General features: G+C 50.3%; 4 protein-coding genes across 4 annotated transcripts; 1 reads left to right on the forward strand and 3 right to left on the reverse strand.

Annotated features, from left to right (window-relative positions):
* Positions 1–2,665: 2,665 nt before the first annotated feature.
* Positions 2,666–4,243, reverse strand: PV10_00233 (uncharacterized protein; the record flags this gene model as incomplete). Its single annotated transcript, XM_016364277.1, has 1 exon — positions 2,666–4,243. The coding sequence occupies one exon, from the start codon at positions 4,241–4,243 to the stop codon at positions 3,050–3,052; it is 1,194 nt and encodes a 397-aa protein (XP_016227926.1). The 3' UTR covers positions 2,666–3,049.
* Positions 4,244–5,005: 762 nt separating this feature from the next.
* On the forward strand, positions 5,006–6,204 carry PV10_00234 (uncharacterized protein). Its single transcript, XM_016364278.1, has one exon. It carries the CDS (start codon positions 5,078–5,080, stop codon positions 6,098–6,100), a length of 1,023 nt encoding a protein of 340 aa, XP_016227927.1. The 5' UTR covers positions 5,006–5,077; the 3' UTR covers positions 6,101–6,204.
* A 1,276-nt stretch (positions 6,205–7,480) lies between these two features.
* PV10_00235 (uncharacterized protein) lies at positions 7,481–10,926 on the reverse strand (the record flags this gene model as incomplete). The annotated part of the gene is made up of 6 exons (XM_016364279.1): positions 7,481–9,402; positions 9,861–10,088; positions 10,144–10,265; positions 10,321–10,386; positions 10,437–10,518; positions 10,575–10,926. The coding sequence occupies 6 exons, from the start codon at positions 10,924–10,926 to the stop codon at positions 7,481–7,483; spliced, it is 2,772 nt and encodes a 923-aa protein (XP_016227928.1).
* Positions 10,927–11,708: 782 nt separating this feature from the next.
* On the reverse strand, positions 11,709–14,359 carry PV10_00236 (uncharacterized protein). The gene is made up of 4 exons (XM_016364280.1): positions 13,728–14,359; positions 12,991–13,661; positions 12,606–12,923; positions 11,709–12,550 (listed from the first exon to the last, which is right to left on the reverse strand). The coding sequence occupies exons 1-4, from the start codon at positions 13,996–13,998 to the stop codon at positions 11,990–11,992; spliced, it is 1,821 nt and encodes a 606-aa protein (XP_016227929.1). The 5' UTR covers positions 13,999–14,359; the 3' UTR covers positions 11,709–11,989.
* Positions 14,360–18,684: the final 4,325 nt, after the last annotated feature.

Below are 18,684 nucleotides of genomic sequence, written 5' to 3' on the forward strand. Positions count from 1 at the left end.
AGTGCGTGGGGTCACGCTAGATTGATAGGAAGGGGTCACTAGAGTTAGGACGGCAGCTAAAGTCAAGAGAGCGTCACTTTAGGTGGTGTGGACCGGGCGCCAAACGGGATGGTTTCTTGGAAGATGGCCCGCAGTGCCACAGGCCCGCTTGGAATCTGGAGTGTGGGCTTTTTGGGCCTGCATGGACAACAGTCAATCTTGCAAGGCGCAAACGGACGTTGAAATGGGCGAGCGGAGGGCCAATGTACTGCAAACACATCCAAGAAGCCTATAGACCAAGTCTTGTCCAGTAGCTGCCTATCCGAGTATGCGTCTTATCCTCGACGGTGTGCGTAGCCGACCATCCTACCGCCTATATATAGGCGAAAGTGTTGGCGTCTCCAATAACGAGGTCGCCTAGAATTAACAAGTGATGACCTGACGACAACTCTGGTCTCACACAAGTGTCAAGAAGACGCCTGGTCTGTACCAACTCGATGCACATTATTGTAGATTTTTGTGAGCATTCACTGTCATGACCAAACTCAAGGCTGGAAGGGACAGATCATTGGGGATCTGCCACCCATCAAGTATGTGGCACTCAGGACTCGCCCCGTGGAAAAGTGTCATGCCAAGAAACGAGGTTGGCTGATCTTACCTACCTTTCCTACCACGCTACCTACGCATAAGCGTACGAAGGAAGGCCGGAGGGGCCCTTTGGGCCCTTCGGCCGCCTCGAGGGCACCTAAGAGCTGATTCGTTGCAGAGGTGGGTAGGCCTGAGTAGATCAGGGGTATCAAACTCAATTCTCGCACGGTCAAACTGCACCTTGGCCCAGGCGAGAACCACCTACCAGACTACGCTACAATAATGCATATCTCGTACTTTTATTTTTCTGTGTTGGAATGCCGCAAATTCCCCTCTGACCCGTAGTGCTGAAACTTGGATCTTCATGAGTGACATTAGCACTTACTGATCTGGCACTCTGCAACAGTAAATATGCATCAGCTCGAGTGGCTCGTGCAACTTGCGTCCTGCGTGAGGCTGCAGCATTGTGAGCACCAGTAATGCTGCAAAGGGTGAAATATGCTGCAGGTACCTCAGGCTACTGTGCCACTGTGCCTACCACCACCTACTCGTACTACAAACAAGTGGCAAGAATCAGCTAGTTTCACTGGGACATCTCGGCTCGAAGGGCTTCAAAATTGGCACCAAAAAGCATAGCGAACATGACCTTGGCTTTCGAATTGAGCGAGATGATTTCACTACGGAACCTATGCACATGTGGTGCATCTCTCGATGTACAGCAGAAACCGCATTGCTGAGCGTCAAATTCATGTTCGCGGCCGGTGTCAATTTGCTGTCATCGTCGCTTATTTTGGCGACCGACATGAGTTTCAATTCCAATGCCAACCATGGTCAATGCTGCGCAGTCCAGAACAAACTACACATTCCAATCCGGACTCAGCACCACTCTCAATCATAAATTGAATTCAAAGAGGCGTTGTGCACAACCTTGTGCGTTTTCGTCCACTTTTCATCGTGATTTTTGGAAGAGAATAGGACCTCGCTAAAGGATGATGATAAATTAAACCCTGGCGACATAAACGAGCTCCACGCTGGGCGATAACTTCTTTCAGCCATTACCTTATGGCCAACGTATGTGATTGAGCCAGGCACATGGTTGCAAAGAGCCACTTGCCTCTGCTCGATGCCCAAATTGGTGCATTGTACGTACATTCAGAGTCCATTCTGAGGGTCCAGTAGTTCTAAAAGAGGGTGTGGATTGATAATGGAATCTCCCCACTCGTGCCACTCGCCCTTTTGCGTAGCACGTACATTCCTCTCTACACATGTGGCCTCTGCAAGCCACGCGCAGGTCGCTGGTGGCGGGGTGAATCAACGCTTGAGGCCATCGGGCTGGCGGGGTTCAATGGGGGGTGCTTCTGGGGGGCTAAGCAAGCTACGAGGACAAGATGAATGCCCAAACCGAGGAAGGATCGGCCCAAGGACCCCTAAGGCCAAGGGCCGAGGGGCCCGAGGGCCCATGCGCTCGCTGCCCAGGCACCGGCTCATCATTGGTTTATACCCGAGCTTTGTTTGAGCCACAGCGTCAGTTTCACAGATCGTCGCAAGCTGGACTCATCAGTCATTCAGTTTAGGGTTTGAGTTTCAGACTGGACCGAGTCTACGAGAATGACAGGCCTAGAAAGTCTGGAACTACCAGGAAGCTAGACTTCGTATGCTTGGACAAAGTGACAAAAAGTGACAAACTCCAACACACCTGCTCGTCCCTAAAACTGGATTTCTTGATACAACATCTATCCAGATACGGTATGTATAGTATCTACTTCGCTATGTCCAAGTCAGACAGCAAAAACCACTTCTCGACATTCCTGATACTCGTTTTCGAGTTTTGGTTCTTAGTTGATTCTCTCGGCTCTCACACTTGTTGTTGCCTGTAGCCCCTCCTCTGTGGCTGCGGGTAACTCGAGTCCGCTGAAGGATCCTAAGCGAGACCACAATCATCGCTCGCTCCTCGGCGCGCTTCATGAGACCAAGGCTATCGAACGTGGCTTCCTACGGAGGGTCACGAGGTGGCGAGATCATACGTAAAGTGGCCACCTTGACTCTCGAGAACTTCAATCTCCCGTACTTGCGTATACAGGAAGATCCAGCACATTCTCCCGCCGAGAAGATCATGGCGAGGATTGAAAACAGTAGTATTGTTCCAGCACTGTCTACACTGTTTGCATAGTGCTGTACATAGAGTTCGAAGTGGCACACTTGCAATCTCTTCTTGTCTGTAGGTCAATCAGGTGGACTCAAAGTGAGACGAAGCCCCAGGTTCATCAACGTACCTACGGAGTACTCGTATGATGCCTCTACGGAATGAATACCCCATTTGGCCACATAGCCGAACGACTTGATCTACCAGATATGATCTGTCCTCTCGTGGAATGTCCATGACAAAGATGGTTGTTTTCGGCGAGGTTCTGACTGATTGATAGTGGGCACCACAGTAGCCCCAATTGCTCTCGGTTGTGTTTCTTCGCTGCACTGCATCTGATCACTCAAACTTGTTCCGCAAATTGTCGTACTTGGTCTCAGGATAGTCAAGACAATTGGGCGTCTCGTCCAATTGCACAGATCCTCCAGCATGGTTCAAGAAGATTTGGATGAGGCTCCCTCCATCAACGGGTTTGTCTGCCGAAGATTCCCACCACATACCACCACCAAGACCGTAATCCCGCACAAAAGCAGCCTTCTGTTCCACAACCGCTGGGGTGTCATAGCTGATCATGGTTTGACTAGCAGAGGAGTAACTCCAACTGGCACCAATGTTGGGGTCGTGATGTTCGGTGCTCTCGGGCTTGGGTAAAGCTTTATAGTCCCATACTCCTTGCTCCCAGCTTCCCTCTCCCACCCCGCTGTATGGTTGTCCAGGACCCTGCGTGGCTAAAAATGTGCGTCCATATAGCGGCATTCCCAGCACCAGTTTCGATGGATGAACACCGTGTCTGGTGTAATGCTCAACGGCGGCGATGGTGCTGAACGGAGTAGTCTCAGGGTTGGTCAAGGACGGAAACAGGTTTGCCTGGTGTCCAGCACGCTGATCCCAAGACCCAGCATAATCATAAGCCATCAGGTTCCAGAAGTCAAGCAGTCGGTCCATTTCGGGGATCTTGAGCTTTTGAAAATTGGATGGGCCTGCCGGGCAAGCGACTGTGAGGTAGAATCTGGTAGGTTGCTGGCGTTTTGAGGCGGCGTGGTCTAGAGCCCGTCTGGTCTCGAGCAGCAATCGAACAAGATCATCGGCTTCGGCCTCGGTTTTTGGGTACTCCCAGTCGATGTCGATGCCGTCAAATCCCAAGTCTTCCAACAAGTGGACAGAGCTTTCAGCGAATCGCTTCCGTCCAGCATCGGTGCTGGCAGGCTGGGCAAAATTGGAAGAATAGGTCCAGCCACCAATACTCAGCAAGACCTTGAGGTTACGGTTCTTCTTCTTCTGCAGGAACAATTGCTTGACACAGCCATAGACATTAGTGCCAGCGTCATCCCACCGGTCACCGTCGTAGTGTTTGTCCGTGTCAGACCAGGGATCGGTAAGATAGACCTCTCCACTCTCAGGACGGACGTTTGCAAATGAGTACAGGACGTGGGTCAAATTTTGGGGGGCAAGATCGAAAGGATGATGATTTCGTCCGTAGGGTGCCCAGTTGACATAATACACAACAGATCGAATACCACGACCACCACCCATGATGGAATCGAGTGAAGGAGATTCTGGCAAAGGAATAAATTGAGAGATCGAATCTTGGATTAGAAGACAGATGATGAAGTTGATTAAGATGATGAATTGCACGGTCATACTACTCTCAGGGAAAGGGGAAAGAGGGTTATAATCACCTAAACCACAGGGGAGAATTCTGGGGCCAAATCTCAAACAAACACGTCAGGCCTGAATGGCTGAGATGCAAGTAAGCGTTTTTGTTGGGTTAATATGGCCCTCCACCTTCTAGGGCACAGCTACTGTCTCGTTATGAACGAGAAAATGGAAATGTGTCTGCCTGAGCCGGGCAGAGTGACGTCCAAGCAAGAGTGCACACAGGTTCGTCCAGTCAAAGCCTTGCAAGTCGACCGCGTTGAAGTTGATGGTTGATTGCAGGACTGGTTGGTGGTGACTTGCAGTGGGTGTGAGTGCCTACATGGCTTCAGCCACAACGCGTCATAGTGACCTTGGCGAGTGTGGCCGTGCAAGATGGTGGAGGCAAACCTCACCAGAAATATCAGGTCAAGAAGTACATTCAAAGGACATAGCTAGTTTGTCTTGAGACAGTTATACTACATGTACTCATTACTAAGGTATCATGGCGTATTTGACCCAACCAATTCCTAGGATCTCATAAGATTATCAGGTTGAGGGCCAGGTTGTGACTGATGATGCCACCCCGCTTAAACAATTATGCGTAGCTGTGGCCTCGGTATTTCCCTTTTCAATGGGGTAACCTCCACATCCAATTGATATTGATCCATTCGTCATGCTCTAGACACTTCACATCTTCTGCATCATCTCGAAATCCTTCACTTCAGAGTCATGCCACGAGAAGTCCTCTTCTTCGGGGCTGGCGCCATCGGAGCCTTCTATGGCTCGCGCGTGGCCCAGGTATCCGGCATCAATGTCTCGGTAGTTTGCCGGTCCAACTACTCAGCCGTCCAGGCCGATGGATTCAGAATCACCTCGCCTCAATTCGGTGATTACACCTGGAAACCAACGCGAGTGTTCCCCTCGCCGGATGCGGCGCGAAAGAGCAAAGTGGCTTGGGACTACGTCGTTGTAAGCACCAAGGCCTTACCAAATGTGTCAGACGACTCGAAGCTATTGGAGGGACTGGTACACGACTCGACGGCGGTTGTATTAATCCAGAATGGACTTGGTGTTGAAGAACCATACGCTCGACGATTCCCTCAATCGACCATCCTGTCAGCCGTCACCATTGCCACTTGTGCTCAGCCCAGACACGGCTTTATCAAGCATAATCGCTGGACGAGAATCAACATTGGACCGTACTTTACAGACTCAACCTCAACCTCGGCGAAATCACGCGCGACCACACAGAACCAGACCTTTGTCGATTTGTTACTGAACGGTGGGATCAAGGACACCAAATGCGACACCCATGAGAAACTGCAATTAGTGCGATGGCACAAAATCGCCATCAACGCCGCCATGAACCCTTCATCGGTCCTCTCAGGCGGGGCGAACAATCAAGAAATGTCACTCGACCCAGAAATGCACACACATCTCAAGGCTCTCATGGATGAAGTTCTCACAACTGCACCCAAGGTAGTGGGGACCCCGTTTCCAGCCGAATTCGCCACCTCAGACCAATTACTCCGGTCGACGCAAAAGAACACAAGTGGTAGTAAGCCAAGTATGGCTCAGGATTGGGAGAGTGGAAAAGCAATGGAGGTAGAGGTCATTTTGGGAAATCCATTACGTCTTGCTCGAGATAAGGGGTATGAGATGCCACGGTTACAGACTCTCTATGCCCTGATCAAGATGAAGGAGCTGAAACGGGATCAAGAAACCAAACAGCAAAAGGACAGCAAGTTATAGATGGCATGCGAAGTTTAGGGAAATATCTGATCTTGTCCGAATATCTTTGGTGGCGATACCTGCTGGTACAGTAAATAGAGCACACCTACTCGCCACGTCACGATATATCATGAAACAATGATGAAGATCAAGTCTTCACCAATTCCTCAAATTCCAAATCTATCCATGACCTAAGACCACTCACCCTTCTCCCCTCCCCCCTTCCTGATCGTCAAATCACGTCACTCCTTAATAATCTCCCCACCCGGTCCATGCTTAAACTTCTGAACAATCCCATCTCCGAAATCAGGCACCCACATAGCCTTGGTGTTACAAAACTGCTCTTTATGAGGCACCCATTCCAATCCAGCCGTCTCGAGTATGCCTGCAGGGATGCTAATGATGTCCTTGTTTAGAGGAGTCGAGGCCGAGATCTTGGAGCCGCATATCTTGCAGAAAGCCCGCTGAAGAGGTTGTCCTGATAAGGTCTCTGGGTCATTGTAGATGGTGATGTTGGACGAGCCGGTATGTATTGTATATTGCTGGTTGGTGGTAAGGTACCCAGTTAGTCTTGGGAACCGATCATTGAGATGAATGCATTGAGTGAAGTCAAGGCCATGGATGATGTGAGTTTTAAACCAAACTCACGCTTTTTAGAAATATGCTCGCTGTGTGTAATGTACTTCCGCCCTGTCGTCTACATCAATGGTAGAAAGCACATGTCAGAAATTGTTCGTCTGTTCGTAGTGTAGGTATGTTTCATGTGTCTCAAGATACAATTTTCGTTCATCTTTCATAGTCGCCACATGTCGGATACTTCTCTAGCGAAATCGAATCTCGACAGGATCATACGAAGAGACTTACTTGCAATTTACACAATGACAGATGACGTTATAGATTGGCTCGCCGCGAATCTCGAATGTGACTGCTCCACATAGACAACGACCTTTGTCGACTTTGGTGCTGGTGTCGACCCCAATAGGATTTGACTCTGCCATGCTGGTTACCGAGGTCGTTGAATTCTAAGAGTCTTTGCTGGAGGCCAACGTCAAATGAGAATGGCTCAATCTGTGGTTGACAGAAGGCTTGAGTGTGGTGAGGTTATATTATGTTGTTCGATCCGTCGATACTTACGAGTCTGAAGTCTGTATCTCACCTGGTCACCGCAAGTGGTAACCGAGGATCTTCGGTCTACAGTCTTGACTCAGGATAATCCCCCTCACCGAGTCAATAATATAGAGTAACGTACACCTCTGACTTCTTAAAGTCAGCGCCGAGAAGGTGGTTTTCATTTAGTGCTTCAGCCTCGCATCGTGAGCGGACGTGAAATAGATGTTGGATTCGATTCTGGATATGAATAGACCGCCATTTCTTGTGACTGTATGTTAGTCATCTATACTTCTATGAAAACCATGTACTGGCAACAACAGTCAGGTTGATCACCCAGGCTGGTAGCCAAATGCACAAGACTCCAACGGGGACACCCCAGCTGCCCCAGATATTGAAGCCAAAGGCAAATCGCGCAAGCCATTCCAATAATAGCCCATCCTTTCCCAAAGCAACATGTGCATATCCCAAAAGTCCCGCAGCCACGCCTGCGGGGCTGAGGATGACGAGTACGAGATACTGCAGCGTTGCAAGTCGTGGTCTATTTGGCGTCCTATCAACAAACGCCAGTGGTATGCAGATGAGTCCCAGTACCATACTCAGGCTGAAGTTCAGCGTGGCCAGTACCGTTAGTGACAGACCAAGAACAAGGAGGCTCAATGATTTGATCAGAGTGAACTCTTCCACCGTCGGAGAATTCGAGGGGGTGCTTGTGATGATCGACGCGAGAATAGCAGGAAGAACAAGAGTACACAATGAGAGGATCGTAAATGTGATTGGCAACGAGGACACACCGAGTGTGGTTAGGAGGTAGAGTGGTATCAGTGATCCAAGTTGGACCGCCGTGACAAGTGTGATGGGCAGCATCAGTTTTCGATCGACGGGTTCAGGTGTGGGAGAACTCTTGGGAGCATTTTTTGCATCTGAATCTGAAGCCTCTTTAAGTAGAGTCTGCTCTTTTTTGGCGACGGTACCGGGGGCAGCGATCGGCCGTGGAACTTTTTTATAGCCACTCACGACCCAGAGGTGGATTGCCATGATAGTGTAGGATGCTGCAATCGCCATGGCACTAGGAAGATAAGTGCCGATGCTCACGAAGCGGTTGGTCTGCATCAGGAGATAGAAGAAGAAGCTTTGATGTAGCTTTTCCAGGAGATTGTTCAAACTCCGACAAATGCTTTCAACCGTCCTCCCAAACGCCATTTCATCTTGCCATCCATTTCCAATGGCAGTAAGAGTGATTGCGTCAATATGATAGCTCATGAAGCTTGAATGCGGGCCTGTGGCATGGCCCAGTGCTTGAGACGACATGCCCTTCACCAGGGTATGCAGGCGAGCGGGGTAGGATGCTTGGTTCTCCTTCTGAGTGTATTCATGTTGAAACTGGATCGAGGCGCCGATTCCCATTTGGCCGGAGGCAATTGTGACGGCAGTGTTGAAAAGATCGAGGTTTGGAAGCGCCCCGTTGATGCCATCATACGCAATGTGGAAGTCCTCGAAGCGATGTTCAAACGGGTAGTCAATACAAATCACGCCTTGTATGGCGCCAGATTTCAAAGAAATGGCCTGGACATGTGTGGGATCGTGCGTGGAGTGATATGCGTCCATCCAAGCCTGCGGGCCAGTCGTCGAGTCTGGAGTAACCAAGAAGATGATATCTTTCGACCAAAGCGACCACCTCTTGAAGTAACGTGCCAACGAGATCAGTAACGTTACGCCGTTGATGTTCTTGGCCCCGTCAATGTTGCTCATCGCCGCTAATAGAACAATTGCTTCAGTCCCATCCCCTCGTGGAGCATGCAGGATCGCGTGGACATTCTCCCCTTCATATGTGTTGCCGGAGGAAGTATACGAGTACCGTTGTCGGGCCGTCTTCAAGCCAGCACTTTGGAACAATTGTTGAATCTTGGCTGATTTGGAGTCTTGGACGAGGCGTGTTTCCTGAGGGGATGATGTTCCATTGCTGTGAGGTGCTTCGAACACAGTCGACAATTCATGCTTGTAAGCTCGAAAGATATGTTGCTCGCTTCCACCGAAATAAGTATGTACCTGTCCCGGAAGGAGTGCATTTTCCGAGATATATGTCCGGCGGGAATACTCTTGCAATGGGAGCAAAAGAATCCAGATAACGCCGCCTATTACAGCGAGCAGAGACAGGTAAGGCGGGATTCGAAGGAGTTGGGGGTCGTCCCTGCGGAGTTTGGTCAGGGCATTTTCTGATCACGGTGTCAGTCTCAGAAGATAGCGGATGAATGACTGCGACATACTAAGAAGGCCCATCTTGACCTTGGACTGTAAGTTCCAGCCTCACTCCAAGTTCAAGAGCAAGTCATCCGTCGATTTGGTCACTTTCCCCGTGGGTCAGGAAATGTGTACTTTGGAACCGCATCAGACAGATGGATGAAGTGAGCTCTGCCGAAGTTTATCCGGGCCGGCCAGATATATTGTTGACAAGAGCACCTTCAACAGCACAACATGATTAGGTCGAAAATTTGGATGCAAAAAGACTTCTTTTTATGCTTCAACGCAATACAGACTATGGATGTGGTAGATGGTGGTTCATGACGCCCAGGCAGATGCGTCTTCCTATCATAGAGTCGTCCAAACATGCGCCTCACACAGCGACCCGTGTCTGGGTCTAACAGTCCCTCCGCCCAAGTTACAGGCTATGGACCAAGTCTTTGACCTGACCCTGACCCATTGCCCATCCATCCCAGCCCAATGGGGCTCAAGTGTTCACCGGGGCCGCTCGTCGAGCTCGATGGCAGAACTCCGTAGCGGCCGTATGTCTTCTGATCCACAGAGACATAATGAGGAAGTCGTCCCAGCAGGTTCAGCTTGCCCTCTATCCACCTCAAGACTTTTTCTGGTGGAGCCAGAAACCTGATATATCCCAGTCCCCCTGTCACCTTGTTAGAGCAAAGAAGGGCCAAATGACATGATGACATGGCACTTACACAGGTATCCGGCAATGGCGCCGCTGAGGTGGCCTAGGAAGGATGTATTCGGAATCAAAACCCAGATCACCAGAAGCAAGGCGAGTGGAGTTATCCAGGTAGGGATCTTTTGTCCAGCAATTCTGTGTTATGGTCAGCATCTTTTCTAGAGGTTGTGATCTCCATCGAACCACGTACTCGAGATAGGGATTGGCCCGGTATGTCTTGATTGACTCGGAGGCGAGGAGCAGGAAGACCCATATACTGCAAGGTGTTAGACTTGATGCCCGCGCATTGGCTACAAAGCCGCTTACCTGGCTCCCAGGACGGGAGTATTGTCTCTTAAAACAACATAGTCCAAAAGCAAATACAAGGCGGCAGGGATCTGACCCAGTGCTGATGTTGCGTCAATATTCAGCACATGTTTTAGCTCGACTAGGGGCTCAACTCACGGCCCATGAATAATGCAGCGCTGTTCAATGTGCCCCATTCCGCCTCAAATCTTTCCAATAGAGGAATAAGACACAGTGTGTCCATAAGCATGTGAAAGAAGCCGAGATGAATCAAGGGGTATGTGTTGAGCCGGTACATGCTGCTCAGCCCTACTTCTTTTGGTATCAATGATCCCCATTGTATCACACTCCAGACTGTCTGAAGTTCTAGAATCCAAAAGGCAATGATTGCAAATAGAATAAGGCGGGTGAACAAGGGCAGTCGGAAGACGTAGGTTCGTATTCGCGCAAGATTAAAGGACGATGGTTTGAAGGGTAGGTTATTGGTGGAGATTCTGACTGGAGGTGCCATGTTGGCGGTCGTGATGGTAATTATGACTCGTCTGAGGGTGTGTCTTTGCACGGGAATTTAAATGTCTTGCGATTCTGTCGACAACAATTGTGGGTTGCGCGAGGGATGACGAGGGTCGGCTGAGTGTATGCAAATGTGTGCGAATGGGATCTTAAGACATGCACGGGCTCGCCATGGTCTCGAAGGCCATGTCCGGTATGGCTGATATGATTTGAAAGTAGGGACGGTTTGCCCAAATGGTTTGAGTGAGGATTGAAGAACGAAGAACAAGTCACAGAAAATACTGTAGTCGATCATGGACGCATACGCGATTGAATGGGGACGCCACTCTCGAGAAAGCGGAGTGGCGGTCGCGCCTTCTGCGCCCCTGAGATCCGCTCATGCCGAATTTCCATGGGGATGGCGCGGATGTGGAAGTGTGGCTACAGGACGTGGATACGTGTTCGCAATTCATCAGCCATCAGCCCCTCAAGGCCCAACAACAGTTGGAATGGGCTTGACTGGGCTACTGAAGCAGTGATAACCCAGGGCACCCCCAATTACAGATGCTCTCAGTACATCAAGTACTGTAAGTAGGTACCCTAGGTAGGAAGGTATCTACCTACCTAGGCAACCTACTGCGGTCTTCACCAAAACCTGCCGAGTGACCCTTCCCCGCCTCTGTCCCAAGGGAACACTTGAGGGCCGAGGGGCTAAACGACCCGACAATAATAGGAGCTCTGGGGCGAATTCCCTCCTCATCTCCTTCTTCCAAATCTAATCAATCTTTGAGCAGAAACTTTGCATTGTTCAGACTATTAACATTACTGTCTATGAATGAAAAGTGACCAGATCCAACCAAGGGTATCATGCAGAGTTGAGGAGAACCGACGCCTCTGGGTATCGTGCAAAGAAAGGCATGGCGTACAGTTGCTCTGTGAAGCAACGAGAAAAATGTCGTTAACAACTGTCTTGCCGTTGCGGCGGCGCAACCATGACGCAGGCCACACGGTAGAATGATGGCGAGAATATCCATGTGTGTCATTTCCTCCTCTTATCCAAGTTCATCTCATCAAGCTTCATTTTACTGCGGGATCGCACTTGGAGCAGCCTTTTGCTCCTTTCGTGCGGCCCAGCCTTTCAGGCTGAGCACAATGATCTCGTAGGACATGATGAATGCCGTCAACCCCATTACCACGGTGAAAACAAACATGGCCATCAGGTCTGCGCTCTCAATATAATGGACAATGTCTTTGTTGCTGGCCATGAAGACGAGTCCACCAGAGATCAAACAGAACGCAGAGACGAGCTCGGTCGGTGGGCGGGAGGCATAGAGGGAGGTCGGCGGTGAGATATAGGTGAGGAGGTAGGTTGCCATACGAGCAAAGGAGAAACCCACCAGCAGGTTGCCCCATTGCTTGTGGACCATGGTCGAAACCACGGAGCTTTGGTGATGTGCCGACATCATGATCCCCAACAGCATGATAATCAGCGCAGGCAATGGGTTGAGAGATGTGCCATATGTTCGGGGTTGTGGTCGCAACTCATGAGCCTCGCTGGCCTCGACGTTGTACTGAGCAGGTAAGGTTTCCACTGAAAAATTGAGGCATCGTCGAACGGCTTTGGACTCGACAAGCATACCACACTGGAATCGAGTCAGTCAAACCTGAATTTCTCCACATCACAACGCCATCACTTACCAAGCCACCACCGAAGAACATGATGGAGATAGACACATGTTCGAGGTCCTGAGCGGTCCACGCGTCTCCCCAGGCCGCCAGATGTTCAAGGAAAACATTTGTGCATCCGTACACAAAAATGACCGAGGACTCGACGAATTCTGCCGATGGCATGCTGAACTTCCACTGGCTGACTTCGTGACGGCCTGGCTTGACATTCCAGGCCCAGCCAAGTTCAGCGAAGCAGCCCATCCACCGACCCAGAGTCAACAAGCCATACCAGAAAAAGATCCCCCCTTTTATAAAGTGCGCCAGACCGCCAAAGATGTTTTCGCCACGCTGCTCATGGTCAGTTGGACTGCAAGTTGGCTCATAAAGCCGGAAAGGGGGGAGGGTTCCGACTTACGAATATGCCAGCATAGGTAACTCCTCCAGAGGTGAGCACGACGAAGCCAAATGGGAGGATGATCCGGTCCACGGCGTCATAGCCAAAGTTCAAGAGGGAAAGGGCCTTCTTCGAAAGCATGTTGGGCATGCGCGCAGAGAGCCACTTATCGGCGGGCGCAAAGCGAAACCAGCTAGCCCGAGATGTCAATCGAGGTGAGTCCGAATGCGATGAGGCGTCATCATCTTCAGGATCTATTGGTTCGGGCTTCTCAAAGTCATCAAAAGTATCTCTACGGTACCGGTCCGTTGGAGAAACATCTCTGCTGTTCGAATTTGAAGAGCACTCAGTGCCCTGGCCACTGTCCCCTGACCAACGATGGTCGGCATAGGGCCGGACAGTGTAGTGCTTTGCGCTTGCCACGGAACCAGGCAAAAAGACCTCTCGCTCGCTTGCAGACCCTGAAGCTTTTTGGCCACGGCCTGCGTAGGTGAAGAGCAGGCCCATGACGACCTGAGCAGTCATGACCCAGGTTGCTATCCAGCCCATCTTGTGGTGGGCATTATTCACATACAGGTCTGGCGTGTTGACGTTGTACACGGTACCAAACAATACACCCAGGCCGTTAAGGACGAGAAACACGAATTGGGTAGGAAGGGCAAATCTCGATTTTGCGACACTGAAGACAACACCTAGGAGTCAACCGTCAGCACAACCCAGACTTAGGCGCAAATGGCAAGGAAATACTCCTGACTTACCAAATGGGAGGACGAAGAACCAGGCGCTGACCATAAGGACGATGTGAGCCAGCATCAAGTTACTATGTGATTCCAGTCCATAGTAACTCGGAGCATCGAAGTTGTTGATCTCCTTTCCACTTGTTTGGTTCTGGCTATGCTCTTGAGGCATGTTGGACATGTCACCGTGGCTGACGCCGGCTTTGGCTTCCGTGTGGTCATCGCCGTGAGCGAGAGCGACCGACGCCAACTGAAGTAGCGCTACTGCTACGCGGACTCTGAAGACAGCCATTGGGAACGCTCTGTTGGGCAGGGCGATTGGGACGAACTAACGCGGCTTCTTCACTCCTCGTCGCCTTAGGACTCAGGATACCGGCCTCGCAAGCGATGGACGACAGGGGATAGGGTGAAGGTACAGGGTGAGTTGGGGGATGTGAGAGTCCTTCCCAAGGAATTAAAGAGGGTTCACTGGTATGAACCGGATTGCAAACACGGGATTAAGAGAGAGGAGTGGACGAAACGGACAGCATTTGGGATTAATAAATGGACGGAGGAGTTTTGTTTAATTCCGCCGAGGAGGGGGGGTCACACAATGCATGAGGAGAAGGACGATGGGATGCGTCAGAGCGGCATGGGGACAGGATAGGTCAGCAATGGTACAAGACCGTATGAGCGACATTACGGGCAGCCTGGATGGGATGGATGGCATGGACGAGTTTCGTCAGTGGTGGCCGGATTTGTCGGATGCGCCAAAAGGTTGTCCATGTGTTGGAAATGCAGAGCCACCTTTTCTTGTCGTTGCCTCGTTCCCTCGTCGGGCTCTTGGAGGCTGATTGGCGGAACCATGCGGCGAAAATGGGCACTAAGCTGGGACCGAGCAGTCCACTTTGTCAGACCGAAAAGCTAGGGAGGAGTGCGAGCCTAGGAAATAGCAATGGGAGCCTCGCGGGTGGGGTCTAGGGGCCGAGGGGCCAGCCGTGCTAGCCTGTGAAGCCTTGCGCTACCTAAGATAGGTATGGTCTACCACCGCAAATTTAAGTTGGTCATTACCTAGGTACCTACCTTACTATTATGCGATCCATCAATAATTAGTAAGGTAGGTAATGACCGCAACACTCTTCGAGACTGTTAGGCGCCCATCCCTCTGTTCTCCGTACTATACGCATACGATCTTTGCCGCCGCCCTATCGAGACGTAGACAGGTGGCCTAGAAGAGATCAGATCACCTAATAATGCCTAGAGCACCTTCTGAGTCACGAGTAGATTCTTTATACTTTGGCTTATTGGAATCAACCTACGGAGTATCTAATAGGTACTTACAGTTCTCCCTTAGTACCCAAGCACCAAGGTAGACAGGCACAACAGGTACCGATAGTACATTACACATCAACAGTGATCCACCCAGACCAAGGCTGTCGTTGCGGAGCAGGATGGCACAATAATCCGAAGTCTCCGCTGAAAAAAACGACTTTTCTTGCTCCTCTTGCTCCTCTTGGAGCCGAGTTTTCCAAGCGCTTGGTTGTTTAGGTAACACCTGGGCATCGCGATCTGCGTGCGGCGTCCATGTTAGGCCCGAGAGCCCGTAGACCCACGGGAATTCCTCCCAGTCGACTCGGACTTGTCAGTTGATGCTAAGACCCGAAGCCCTGACCTCATGGTCACACGCTCAATTGACAACTGACTAGTGGACTCGTGTCGTCCTGGGTCCAATAATGATTAATTTTTGCCTTGACCGACAATATTCCATGCATGACTCTTACGGAGTATGGCTCCGCCCGGGAATTCCCATTCCGCTTCCCTGGGTGAGGCCAAGCCATGTATAATTCTGACTATGCTGACACAATCATCGGAGAAGTCACCACCACCACTTGGACGAGTAGGATGCTCTCGGTTCCCTTCTGGATCCCCTCTGACCGCGTAAACTTTGGCGCTGACTGTTATTACGTCTTGGACGGTCGAAGGGCGCCGGGCGCCACAACGTTTGATCCTCACTCCTACGATGTGGCTTTTCTTCAAATTCGAGTGATGGGATTGTGGATCTATCTATCCTTCCCTTTGAACTGTCCTCGAACAAAAATCCATGTCTCGGACAGAAAGGCGTGATGAAGAAAGGGTGTGTAGGAGTTGATCTCACACAATTGTAGTAACTCGTTCCTTCCTTGTGTTGAAGCCTGGACGCGTTGAAACTTGGCTGCCTGCCCTACGTGACTACCTTCACCCTACTTCTTACCTACCAAGGAAAGAACAGGCTCCTGTCCTCAAGACTCAAGGGTCGAGACTGCCTTAACCCCAGTATGCAAAGTGCCCAGAGGGAAGGTGCGAGTGCCAGCGTGCCCTAGGCAGCAGCAAGACCAAGTCACTTGCCGAAACGAGTCATCCGTTCAGCCTCACCTCCAGAGATCGAGATTCACCTAAAATCCATATTTGCTCTCTTTGGCACCAAACATCTGCCAGGGCCAACCAGCCTCTCTGTTTCTCATCCCCATGACTAATGGTCGGCTTCTCAAAGTAGTCACGCAAGCTCTATTAGTGATTTCCTTGTGCGTTGCAGCGTCTGCCTATGCTTGTGCCCGTGCTGGTGCATCAATCAACCCTCGTATAGTACGTTATGCGCATACGATAGTGTAGGCACAGGTGCCAGGCTGCAGACCGACCCCGCCCTTGGTGCGTTCGCGCATGACTCAAACCCAAGAAACTTTTTGCACATGTTCTGTTTCCTTCCCTTTCGCTCTCGCTCGGGTATTAAATTCTAGGTTCTCGGTGACTTTGGGCGCTACGAGCACCAATACAGCCCCAATCAAGTCTCTCTTTCGGGGAGCACTTACATACACACGGGGGCAACTCATGAATCAGGTCAAAGGTTCCCGGATGGACTTGCTGTTGACTGGTCCTCTAACCATTTCAACAGACCCAACATCAGACCATCCATCATGTGAGGCAATTGGTTAGCGGTCAATCATTCTCCAATCTGGCATGGCTGCGATCGTGAGGCCGTCGCTATCTCGCCATCCTTAACGCCCAGGTCATCACTAATGAATGACGTACGAGCATAATCATATGTCTCCGTGGCACCGGCTTCAAGAAGCAATCATGGTTGGTGCTTCGCTTAACTTGGCGAGCTGCAAGCTCCTCGAGCTCGACTTAGACTCCTCAGACCACGTACCAAGACTCAGGTCATTTCATCAAGCATGATGTTAGTGGAGGTCGTCTAGATTTCGTCCTCCATCCACAGTACCGTACATGGGGCTACGTGGTACACCGTATGGACATGTGCATGTCAAGAATCATATACGGATAACCCTTGCTGACTGTTATGTGCCGTTCTACCCAGTCAGCTGCAGAGACTAAGCCGTGCATGGTCTTTCCTGACAGTCTGATTCGACTAGTTGGTAGGTACCGAGTTATATGTGTGACTGCCCCGGACTGCCGACAGAGGATTGCGTGTCGCCTTATCAGTAGGAACGCTCAAGCGAGAACACAAGGACCCCGACCCTGATAAATTAGCAGGACAAAGGAGCATCACAACCTCGATCTGAATGATGGAGAGGATCTCATTGTCAGACCATTCCCATTATTAGCAAGCACTAATCAGGACGATTAGTACCTGTTGCTCCGTCGCAGCTCCTAAGTAGTACATAGACCATGTAAACATCAATAGCTTGTCGGTTCTAGCGAACCTCAGCTCTCAACTCACATTGTCAACGCACCACCTCACCAATCCCTTCCTTACACCGTGTTTGAATCTTCAGAAAGTGTCGTGCCAGTCGCCTAGGATCAACATTACCTACTCACAGGACACGACGCTTATGCATGCCTCAATATGACCTATAATTGTGATTACTACTACATATGTCTCCTTCCACCACCGTATCCCATACCCTATCGCTCATGAGGCTCTAAGAAAGTTTGGTTTGACGGTACCAGTTTGTATCCACAAAGTGCTTACCGAGACGATCAGTAGTACTCCGTAGTAGTCAAGCTGCGATGCCCAGGAATGTGGATCTTTCGACCCGATCAGAAAACGACCTGACTACGGAGTACTTGGAGTACATCTGAAACAAACCATGACTCGAGGTCATGAATTAGTCATGCGTTGTTCAGTAGTAGTAATATTTATAGTTATGGTAGAGAAGAATGCCCCAGTCCCAGTCGTATTTGGATTCGATTTCCTCTTCAGTCATAAACCACCTCGATGGGCCCACCCCCCCATCTCTTGAATTTATTACACAAAGTACAGTAGACCACGGAGTACGACCTACCTAAGCCCAAGGTCAGCAGCAAGTCAGAAACCCGGGTGGCTGGTGGGGAGGGACCCAGGGACGCCAGGACACACCCGCGGCGGCGCCTTTGGGCTCCCGGTGGGGAAACCAAGTGCACAAAAAATTCACTCATTTAATAAGTTCCCAGATTAATGTCTGCTTATGCCTAAACGGTCGCCAACGGAATTTCCGCCTCGGATTTCGGATCTTGCATCTCGGACGAAATGAAGCGCGAGGCGATGGCTGCTTTCGTACAAAAGTTTGGTTTTGGTTTTCCATTCATGCATACAGTAGTACTTGCAGCATGTCGGATGTATGCAAGTAAAGACCGATCAATGTTTGGTGATCGTCGATCGGTCTTTTTCTAGTTCCTAGGCAAAAGATGCTCGTAACGATGAAAGTGAGAGGAGGAGCTCCATGGTGGCGAAATGATCATGAATAAAATAATGTTCCCCATAAGTCTTTTCCTGACGGAACCTAACTACCTACTTAGTCTCCTTTATCTTCTACTTCCTATAAGTACCTACCAAAATTGCTCAAAGGACTACAATCAGCGCAAGTATTTGAGGTTGAGCAACACAGAGACTCTAGTCGTGTGGAACAACAGCGCTCTCTGTGAGAATTCAGAATTATTACACACTTTACACCATTTGAGACAGGAATGTCAATTCAAATGGTGTAAGTTCAGGTCACGTGCTTTACACCATTTCAGACAGGAA

Source organism: Exophiala mesophila, assembly GCF_000836275.1.
Source record: "Exophiala mesophila strain CBS 40295 unplaced genomic scaffold supercont1.1, whole genome shotgun sequence".
NCBI lineage: Eukaryota > Fungi > Ascomycota > Eurotiomycetes > Chaetothyriales > Herpotrichiellaceae > Exophiala > Exophiala mesophila.